At 40.8% G+C, this 11,831-nt stretch overlaps 1 protein-coding gene across 1 annotated transcript in view; it reads left to right on the top strand.

The window, feature by feature from the left end:
• Nucleotides 1-11,577, top strand: part of LOC308074649 (uncharacterized protein) — a gene marked incomplete at its 5' end in the record, with an annotated part of 51,734 nt that extends 40,157 nt beyond the window's left edge. The window contains 6 exons of the mRNA XM_080414156.1: nt 3,041-3,100; nt 4,578-4,643; nt 7,838-7,900; nt 8,293-8,355; nt 10,367-10,495; nt 11,090-11,577. Of these exons, the coding sequence (XP_080270282.1) occupies nt 3,041-3,100; nt 4,578-4,643; nt 7,838-7,900; nt 8,293-8,355; nt 10,367-10,495; nt 11,090-11,370 (662 nt within the window). The 3' untranslated portion in view covers nt 11,371-11,577. The remainder of the gene's footprint in view (nt 1-3,040; nt 3,101-4,577; nt 4,644-7,837; nt 7,901-8,292; nt 8,356-10,366; nt 10,496-11,089) is intronic.
• Between the last annotated feature and the right edge of the window lie 254 nt (nt 11,578-11,831).

Genomic DNA, 11,831 nt, shown 5'->3' on the forward strand with positions numbered 1-11,831 from the left:
ATAAAATTAAATAAAATAAAAAGTTCCCATTGCTCAAAGATTTGGCGGCCCCCCTGTAGTAACTCTGAGGACCCCCTAGGGGTCCCGGAGCCCCTGTTGAAGACCCATGACCTACAGTATATTGATATGTACACGTATGTAGAGAAGTGTATTGATTGTTGTCCATATCGTTGCTGTCGTGCAGAAAACCCTGTATCTCCATATTTTAACATTGTTTTGGAGGGGTAAATGAATGCCCTATACTTCGTCATACACAGTGTCCCGCTGAGCTTGCAGATCTGCTATTCTTTGCTACTTTTGAATCTGAATCCTGTAAAGTAACAATTTTGGACATATGAGGTTTCCAGACGACAGCAACGATGTGTTCTATGGCAGCGATGGAGAAGTACGTACAGTACAGTATGTCTGACGTTTTCTGTTCTAATCAACCTAACAGGACTCTGTATGCGAAGGTGTTGTTTGTTGTTGTTGTACGTTGTTGTTGTTGTTGTACGTTGTTGTTGTTGTTTTGCAGTGGTGGAAAGTACAGTAACTAAGTACATTTACTTAAGTAAAATGTTGAGGTATTTGTACTTTACTTGACAATTTCCAATTTCCAATACTTTTAATTTTACTCCACTAGCCACACTGCAATTATTTGAAAACTTTAGTTACCTGGTACTTTGTACATTTTGATTATTATTACAAAACACACATCAACCACTTCAGCCCTATATTCAATTTGGCCATTTGAAAATAGCCGATCTACAACGCTTGTAGATCTGCTATTTTCAAAAGATTTTTATACATTTGAAAACGTGAAATGGGACATTCTGCACAATGAGTACTTTTACTTTTGGTACTTAAAGTACATTTTGATGCCAATACTTTTGTACTTTTACTCAAGTCCATTTTGAATTCCGGACTTTTACTTGTAACAGAGTATTTCTACATTGCAGTATTGATACTTTTACTTAAGTAAAACGTGCGAGTACTTTTTCCACCACTGTTGTTTTGTCAACACACTCTCACTCCCCTAAATGCATATTGTGACTTCTTGGGTCAAACCCCGTTTCGGTGCCCCCCCCGGGACCGCTTTGTCAGCAGGGGTCAGCGGGGGGAGGGGGGGAGTGCGGCTCGGAAAATGTACGCTTCACCGCCGCGTTTCACCGTTTTAGCGCTCCTTCAGCAGCCGCTGCTTCTATATTTCGCCACTTTTCGGCGATAGTTCCCTTAATCCTGCACTGGGGGGGGGGGGGGGGGGTATCCCCTTCCAGTCAAGCGGTGCCGTCCCGGGCACTTCCGCACTCCAAGAATGCAGAAGTGCCGCTCTCAAACCCAAGACGTAAAAGGGGTGACGGCTCTGCCCCCCAAAAATACAGTCAAACCGACGGAGGCACGCCGTCCAAAGCGGACTTGAGCCACTAGAGGCACCGCTGAGCGAGCCGAAGCGCCGAGCGTTGCCAAGTCCCGCTTCATTCGTCTCGAGCGCTGTTCGACTTAATGTCCCGATGTCCCGGACAGAATGCTAACTCATATCCCCCCTAGTCAACATGTACAGTTTTTGCCCCCCCTTCCCTTCCAGTCCAACGTTTTGCCGTCATGGGAGTGAGAATGAGTTGGTGTTGTTGTTTTGTTGTTGTTGCTGCGTGTCATACATGTGGACCATGTATGTACTGTCAAACTGTCTGGATTGTCATTTTATTTCTATCAATAAAATGTATTATGAACGTGTGTGTGTGTGTGTGTGTGTGTGTGTGTGTGTGTGTGTGTGTGTATGTGCGTGCGCGTGCGTGCGTGCGTGCGTGCGTGCGTGCGTGCGTGCGTGCGTGGATTAAAGTTCTCATTCGCCAAGACTAATTTGACAAGACAAGTCATTTGGATTCCATAGAAGCCAGCATGTATGGACACAGCAACAATATTTCCGGGTTACTTTAAGATGAGAGCATTTGAAGTGGTCAAACTAGCAATTATGTTCAGAAGCATCTTTTTTTTTCATCATATTTTTAATAGTCTCGGATATGGTTAAATACTCAATCTGAACCGGAGGAACGATATAACTAAAACATCATAACTTTACATATTGTGTTAATTGTTTAGAAAACAAATCCCACATTAGGACTTGGCCATACAAATTTGTTTCAGTCGTGATATTTTATTTTGCTTTAATCCGTGTGTGTGTGTGTGTGTGTGTGTGTGTGTGTGTGTGTGTGTGTGCGCGCGCATGCCCAGCATCCTTTCATAACATCCAATCACCATGCATTTGTCGCTGTTCCACTGCAAAACTGATTTAAACTGTTGCCCACGCCAAGAACGATAACCACAACGATAACAATGAATGCGACATCTTAAAAATCGTTCTTACTCAAGTATAGAATGGCTGAGTGAGTCCACACACCACAACAGTGGCGACAACGACGATGGCGAACAACATTGTATTTGTTGTTGTCGCTTTTTACCCCCTTTTCTCCTAAATTTAGCCAATTGATCCCTCCCCACACATTTGTATGTTGTCACTGCAGCTGTATCCAACTGGCTCAGCTGCCAGTGAGGAGCCCCCACCGAGAGGACGTGGGGTATCTGTCCTACTCCTCTCGCCCAACACTCCCCGCTGACAGGCTCCACCCCCAGCCTGTAGGAGTACGTGCAGTGAGGATTATCACCCCCCCCCCACCCGACTTCCCTCCCCACAAACACAGGCCAATTATGTTTGTATCCACCTGTTTCCTAGGCTTTTCACTTCCTGTGTGTGTTCCACTTCCTGTCGATTTGATCCAATGAAATCCAATTAAACTGGTCAGATGACTAATGATATCCAATGAAAACACACAGCCTAGGAAACAGGTGTATAGACGCTCGGCAAAGCCGGATGCACCACTGTGGATTCGAACCCACAGCCTCCCACGGTGGTGGGCAGCCACTTAACCATTGATAGGCGATTCTTTTTGTTGCTGTTCTTTAAATAATTAAACAAATTGAACAATTTTGCAATCAGAGACGCCCCAGCAAATTCAACCCTGGTTATAGTTATCTTTCTTGGCATGTTTACACATTCCACCAGATATGATGGTTCAAATCGACAGCAGCGACAGATTTCTGAAGGACTTGAAGAAGACTGCAGGTAGCCTATCTTCACTGATTCTCAACCTTTTTCTATTTCACAACGACCCCCCCCTCTGTGTTCATTTAACTCAGAGATTGTAAAGATGTAACCAAATGGACCCGTCACGGGTCCATTTGGTTACATCTGTACAATCTCTTGAGATACAGTCCATTTGGGGCCCTAGCTATCATATCATTTAGAACAGTGGTTCCCAAACTTTTTAGCAAGAGACTTGATTTGAAGTAAAAAAAATCTTTGAATTTGTTTTTAATTCATGAAAAAAAGGGAATTATTTTGGACATTTTTGAAAGTCCTTTTGAAATAATAACAAAAACAAAAAGCAAGAAAACGAAAAGGGATAAATAAAGTAGAAAAAATAAAGGGTATTTGCCTCACGACCCATAAAAATCGGTCCGCGATTTGGGAACCACTGATTTAGAACCCCCTCAAGGTCCTCTGGGGGGTCCCTGGACCTCACGTTGAGAACCAGTGACCTATATGTGTCTGTCCGTCTGTCCGCCCGTCCATCTGTCTGTCATCCTGTACATGCTCTATATTATGGCACGTTTTTTTTTAACGATTCCTTCTTAACGTTACGATTCCTTATCGACTTCCGGTCGAAGTCGATATCGCTTCCCTTTAACGATTCCGACAAGGAGGGTTCCACATGGACCCCTTACAGGTCTGTAACTCTGAGAGTGTACGAATGGAACCTAATGGACCCTTATGGGTCCACCCGTTCTCACTCCCAAGGCGTCACATTTTGCCGCTCTGTCAGTAGCCCTAAAACGTCAAGTTTTGACATGACGGGACGCCATGGCAACGTCGCATGTTGACAAAACTATGCCTAACCCTAACCCTAAACCTAACCTTAAACCTCACAAAAACTGTGCGGAGAGATAATAAAAAAAGTCGAGAGAGGAAAAAAAACTCGCACCCACTGTGGGATTCGATCACGGAAGGTTACAGTCACTAGTTGGGTGCTGCTACCAGGTGCTTTGTAGTTTTTGTAGTCTTATAGTGACGCATTAGGGAGTGAAAATGAGTGGCAATAACTGACGCCTATCTGTGAGAATGTGTTGTATGGGTCCATTTGGTTCCATTCGTACACTCTCAGAGTTATGGTGGTCCTTGAAATAAAAAAAAGTTTGAGAACCACCGGTATTGTATAGGCTAATTGTAAAGCAATTGTATAGCAGACATACCAGCTCTGACATTGTAGATAAAACCTGGTTCCGGGAACGGTTCCAAATGTGATGGAACCGATTCCGGTTCCTTGATGATGTTGGATCCGGTTCCTACTTTGGTTCCAGATCCCAACACTGTGTGTGTGTGTGTGTGTGTGTGTGTGTGTGTGTGTGTGTGTGTGTGTGTGTGTGTGTGTGTGTGTGTGTGTGTGTGTGTGTGTGTGTGTGTGTGTGTGTGTGTGTGTGTGTGTGTGTGTGTGTGTGTGTGTGTGTGTGTGTGTGTGTGTGTGTGTGTGTCATTGTTCCAGGCCATACAGCTGACCTGGGTGCTGCAGTTACAGACAGACTGGACGCAGCTAAAGCATACACAGAAGGTAATCGGTGACGATTTCATGTCTTTCTCTGGGTTTATGTATATAGTACCTTTTTATCAGAAGGATAAACTATGCACCATCTCATTTTCGAGGGGGTCCTGGTTGGATAAACAACTAAAGGTGGTGTATACTGTATATATTAGATATATTTTGGTTAAACTAAGTGTTAAAGGTTGGGTAAGTGATATTTTTTGGATAAAACAAAAGGTTTTTGATTAAAAGGTTAAAGCACTATATTCTGATAGTAATCATTGCTACAGAGTGTTTGTTCAGTCACAGGTGTCTCCCTGTCTCTCCAGCTCTTTAATAAACAGAAAATACATTTTCAGGTAGGTGACAAGATGTCAGCCAATCAGGAGAGAGTACACATTTTTCAGTGTTCCTGTTCCATTTTTGTCTGCTCATTTCTTTGTGTCTTCACTTCCAATTTCACTTGTTTAATCTGTATCCTGACTGAGTTCTCTATCCGGATTGGATAAAATTGATATCCTGACCTGAAAATGCATTTTCTGTTTAATAAAGAGCTCAAGAGACATGGACACTCCTGTTACTGAACAAACACACTATAGCAACGAGTATCAGAATATAGAGCTATTTAACACTTATTTTAACAAAATCACTTACCCTACCTTTAAATACTGTAGCTCTATATTCCCCATAGTAATCAGTACCAGGGATCTCCCCCCTCCCTTAGTCTCTCCATCTCTTTAGTGAACAGAAAATACATTTTCAGGTTGGGATGCCAATTTCATCCAACCAGGAGAGAGAACTCACACAACATACAGGATAAACCAGTGAAATTGGAAGTGATGACGCAAATAAACGAGCAGACAGAATTGGAACTGAAACACAAGCTAATTAATGTATCTTGTGGAGGGGGGGGGGGGGCTCTCTCTCCTGATTGGATGAAATTCGTAACCCACCTGAAAATGCATTTTCTGTTTACTAAAGCGCTGGATGGACGGGGAGATCCCTGTTACTGAACAAAGACTCTATAGCAATGATTACTAACAGAATATAGGCCGAGGGCTATTTAACCTTTAAAAAGATATATGTATTTTTTTATTTTAACCAAAAATATCACAGCACCTGTCAGCCTATCTGAGCTGTCACAAAACATAAAGTACGACTATGAAATACGAAAATTCTTTATTAGAATAATCGTTTTGGTCCTTCGACCGGTCATAAGGGTTCAAATCCGATTTTGATCCTGGTGAAACAGGATTAGACATTGGAGTAAAACAGAGCTATGTATACTTAGATTTAGGATGCGGTTGGAAAGTTAAAAATAGCATACTTAAATCTACACATCTAAAACTTTACTTAAGCCATTTTCAACCTTGCCTTCATGTAATTGGTCCTCACGAATGCTCTTTGTAAAATGCCACAATGTCTGGCTACTCACTCTGCTTCTCATTGATGGGCGGTGAACATTTCAGAAACCTGCCTAGTGCCTACCAATGACATCAATGTGGATTCCAAGCTAAAATAAACTACATCCTTTCTCTTCCTGGAAAGTTAGCATGCTGAAATAAAAGCTGTATCAGTAAAAGAAAAAAAGACAAAGAAAAATAACTCTTGTTTGAAATTACCATCAATGATGTCACCGGTAGGCACAGAGCAAATAGACAGAAATGGTTCCATCTTATGACAGCAGTGATTAGTAAGGACCAAAGAAACGGTTGAAAGTGGGTGAATTGTACCTTTTAAGAATGTATGTATGACTCTAGATTATGCAATTTCTTTGTTCAAATACAATCCTGGATTGGGCCTTTAAAGAGCGCAGGTAAGATTCAAAATCAAAGTGATTTTCAACACTATTCATACAGTAACTAGATAGATAGATAGAATTTTTTATTATAGTGTCCTGCACCACAAGATGCCCACCCAGCACAGGCATACAAGACACTCACAAAATGTACATACACCACAAACAGAATACATAAACATATTGATTGTCCAGGCTGTGAGTTATGGATACATCGTTCTCCAACGCAACTGCCATGCCTTTTCTAAATATAAAAACGTCCTTAGTGAATAGCCTGCTACTATTGTTACCATTCATCAAGTTTATGTTTTTATTTACTTTATAAACTGTTTCACTGATGATGGAATCCAATCATCTCACTGTGTTTTACTGTTGAAATGTTGAAATTAACCGCTCGTGGTTTGCTCATACAATAACTAATACAAGCCGTATAGAGTTTGCTCATACAATAACTAGTACGTACACCTGCTCCCTACTTGGACACCTACCGTCCGACAACTAAGTTAGTACTGCCTGAAGCTCATAAGCAGTGGTGGAATGTAACTAAGTACATTTACTTAAGTACTTTACTTAAGTACAATTTTCAGGTATTTGTACTTTACTTGAGTATTTCCAATTTCCAATACTTTTACTTCTACTCCACTACATCTCAGAGGCAAATATTGTACTTTTACTCCACTACATTTACTTGAAAACTTTATTTACTAGTTACTTTTCAGATATAAATTATGATATAATGAAACACACATTAACATTAACCACTAGACCTATTTTATACCTAGGCTATTTGAAAATAGCAGATCTACAAGCTCACAACGCGTCGCATCGCAACGCGTTGTGAGCTTGTAGATCGGCTATTTTCAAATATTTACTACTTTTACTTTTGGTACTTTAAGTACATTTTGATGCCAATACTTTTACTCAAGTAATTTTTTAATTCTGGACTTTTACTTGTAACAGAGTATTTTTATATTGCAGTATTGGTACTTTTACTTAAGTAAAGAATTTGAGTACTTTTTCCACCACTGCTCATAAGCATAATATCGCCCCTGGCCAACTGGGGATTCCCTCTTGGATTGAGCAGTAGATGTTTGGTTAGCCAAAAAAAAAAAAAAAAAAAAAAATGCACATACCCACTAGGCCTAGGAAGAAATGCCCTCAATTGTTCAAATTGGCCTCATGGTGGCTCTAGAACAGGTCACAAAACACAGCCCTGGGTAGGCAACAAGGCCTGGCGGGGATCTGCGCTCAGAGGAATGGCCTTTTCTAGTTTCTCATGCGGAAAACCTGGGTTCGAATCCAGGGTGTTACAGTTGCAACTACCTCTCTCTGTCCAGAGAGGACATAAAACTTAGAGATTGTAGCTTTAAATCCACAAGGAATCTTTTTTTTTTACTTTTATTAATGTGTGACTTGATGTTGTCAGGGTTGGAGAGGAGAGTCAACATGACGGAGACACAGACAGCGGAGCTGCAGAGACAGAACACAGGTGATGTGTTCAATCTACTTATTTGATCCATTCTATACTGCAGTGGTTCTCGACCTGTGGGTCGGGACCCCCCAATTATACTCCGACGTACGTTGGTGGCGCTCGCCGAAAAGACCCGATCTGCAAGCTCACAGTTGTGATCTCGTACATCGGCTATTTTCGGTGACGGACATATTTTAAGTTAAGCATTAGCCTACTCACGCCTATGTCGTTACGTTGTTATACCATAGCAATGGACAGGTCGACGATGTGGACAGTCAGTTCCCAAAGGTCCGATTTAATAATAGTGTGGACAGTCAGCAGTCCTAACAATCACATTTAATAACAGAGTGGACAGTCAGTCCTAAAGATCCAAAACGAATGGGAGTTGACGTGTGAAATGTGTGTTTTAGCGTTGGAGATCCGACTGAACCAGACCTTCATTCTACTGGAGCGTCTGACAGCGCGAACCTCAGGTTAGACTTTCATCTTTCATGCCATAGATCTTCAACAGGGGGTCCGGGACCCCTAAGGGTTCCTCAGTATGAGTTACTACAAGGCCTAAAAGCCACAGAGTTAAATCGTTACTCGCAATGATTTGTATGGCAATTCATCGTCAAGTAAAATTCCATAATGGTGACGGCCCTAACTCTGACAACACTTGAGAACTTATACAGGATCCAGGATAAACACGTGAAATTGGAAGTGATAAAGAAAAAAGAGCATGCAAAATTGGAACTGGAACACTATACAAATTTAAGATGATGATGATTTGTGGGATTCTCTCTCCTGATTGGATCAAATTGGTGTCCCGACCTGAAAATGTATTTCATGTTTAGCTGGAGAGACGGGGAGACCCCCCGTTACTGAACACAACACTCTATATAGCAATGAATACCATCAGAATATAGATTATAGAGCTTTAGTGGGGCATTCCTTTAAGCCATTCAATCTGGGAACACATACTGTGTCATTTTAGATTTTTAGTTAGAACAATTATTTTATACTTTGGGCTATTCAAAAATAGCAGATATACAAGCTCGTAGCACGGCACCGAGTGCTGGGCTTCGAGCTTGTAGATCTGCTATTTCTTTTTAAATGTTATCGTGAAAATTGTTTTTTAAAGCGACCATTTTTAACTAAAATCTTTGGGTGAATCTGGGGATTTTACAAATGTCTTCTAAATCCTAACAATAATATAAAAAAAAGATTATGTTGCTATAGTATCAGTTGTTCTCAAACTTTTTCATGTCAAGGACCAGCCAAAATGATATGTATTTGGCCGCGGAACCCCAGAAGCAAAAATGTAGTTAAAAATGTATATACTGTATATATATATATATATATATATATATATATATATATATATATATATATTCATATATTCAAAGATTTGCACAAACTTTCACGATTAAAAAATAGCAGATCTACTAAAAAATAGCAGATCTACAAGCTCATAGCGCGGCACTCTGTGCCGCGCTATGAGCTTGTAGATCTGTTATTTTTGAATGGCCAAATAAATCTAAAATGACACAGATGCGTTCCCGGATTGAATGGGTTAAATAAATATCATCTCTTAAATACTGTACAGTACTTTGTAGGTGCCATAGTTACACTCTTATACTTAATCGATGTTAACAGGTTTTTTGTTCCATTTGTACCCTCTAAGTTGAATTAGCGCTTTGTTGTTTGTCAATAATAACATAAGTTTATCTTCATGTGAACTTAACCCATTAAGACCTGAGGCCGATTCTATAAATGCCTTCTAAATCAGTAGTTTGTGACCCCCAAAATGATATGTATTTGGCTGCGAACCACTATCTGAACTTTGTTTAGTTCCAGGGAACCCAAGAAGAGAAGATTTGTGTTAAAAAAATCAAAATGATTCAATATTTCAAGATTTGTCAAGTGTGTCGCGGGTTCGATTCCCGATCCCGCCGACCTTTGCTGCGTGTCACTCCCCATCTCTCTCTCTCTCCCATTTCCTGTGAGCTTGTACTGTATATCTGCTAATTTGAGAACCTATCTATCTATATCTATAGAATCTAAACCAATGTTCTAAATCCTGACGGTCCTTACACACCGGGGCGATTTTTTTCATGCGGATGATACGTTTTTTTTAATAAAGTCAATGCAAGCTTACATGGAGCGAAAAAGTGAAAAAGCAAAGCGAAAAAGCAAAGCGAAAAAGCGTCTTTTAATTATTCGGAACGAGTCCGAATTTTGCGTATATTCGCATATTCGTCTTAAGAGTTTCCTTAAAAAACGCATGTTGCTATATATATAGCTAAAATCTAAAATGACATTTTCAGATGGGGGTCCGCGGCCAAATACATAATAATTTTAGGGGTCCTTGACATGAAACAGTTTGAGCACCACTGATGTAGCAGCATACATTTTTCAGAAAACTGTTTAGAAGATTTTTTGTTTCGGCCTCAGGTCTTAATGGGTTAATGTGACCAACTTTTGTCTCATGTGTGTTGACAGACGGACCGAAAGTGGCTTTCACTGCTGGTCTGACCGACTCCGGAGCCGTGGGGCCTTTTGATGACGAGACTACACTGGTTTACTCCAAAATCCTCACTAATGTGGGCCAGGCGTACAACCAGACGACGGGTACTACCAAACATACACAAAACCGCAAAGACCTTTATACACAAAACTGTTTCTAGACCAGCCTTAGCCTGTCTGAAACGTGTAGGCTACTACGGTGGTTCTCAAAACATTTTCATTGCGGACCTCCAAATTGTTTTTTGCCGCGGACCCCCATCTGAAAATACTTTGTGCCAGGGACCCCCCTTACAAGATTTGGGTTGTTAAAATGTTTCAAACGTATTCTGCATCTTTCACATTTTTTTCAAGGTTTGTTTTGAAAATAATAAATGCATAAATGAAGGCATTTGGAAAAAGGTAGAATGAATCCTGTTGTTGACGATTAATCAATTCTACATATAAGATTTAATGAAGAGAAAAAAGGCTGCTTTCGGCTGCTGTTCTTTTTACAGCTGTATGTGTCACTCTTGAGGTCAAAATGAAAAGACGCAAGATCAACTTTTAAATGAGTCTACTAATTTATCTCTTGCCTGTTGTCTTACGGTATATGCACAACTTCCTTGGTCACTGATAAGACACCATATGTATATATATATTTTTGAAAATAGCCGATCTACAAGCTCACAATGCGTCGCTGCGTTGGTGTGTGTCTCTTAGGTGTGTTCACAGCGCCAGTGAGAGGCGTGTACTATTTCAGGTACACAGTGACTGATTACCTGAAGGGTTACATGGGCGTCTACCTGTACAAGAACGACCAGAAGCTCCTATTCAACCTGGAGCTGAACGACCACGGGGGCTACGCCGCCACGTCCAACGGCGTGTCGCTCCAGCTGAACGCGGGCGACACGGTGCACATGGGGCTGCCGGGGAGCTACCGGCTCTACGACGACTCCAGGAACTTCAGCTTCTTCTCAGGATTCCTGCTGTTTCCCTTGTGAATGAGCCCCACAAACAAAACTTTTTTTATCAAGAAATAATTACACAAAGGAATGTGTTTCACACATAGACTGTAAAAAGAATGGACAGCGTTACGCCCATAGTCTCTACAGACCGTAAATGAAGCCTATTTTTCAGCAATTTAAAATCTTTCTATATCGCGCCATATCGCGTCATGTCCTATGCAACCGGAAATTAATGCTATTGGTTGGGTATCAACCAATAGTAACCAAAGTAGCTTGTCAATCAAATCATCCTGCCCCTACTTTATCATCAATTTTAAAATAAATGGGACCATAATTTACCAAAACGCATATCATGGTGATTGAAAGAAAACGTTAAACTAGCGACTGGAAGCATATAGTATCTATGACAATGTTTATTAAAGGGATAGTTCACCCCCAAAATATCTATGTATTCCTCACCACCTGGAGCCTTGAATTCATAGATATTTTTTTGTTTT

This window comes from Gymnoscopelus braueri (genome assembly GCF_963280865.1).
Source record: "Gymnoscopelus braueri genome assembly, chromosome: 19".
NCBI lineage: Eukaryota > Metazoa > Chordata > Actinopteri > Myctophiformes > Myctophidae > Gymnoscopelus > Gymnoscopelus braueri.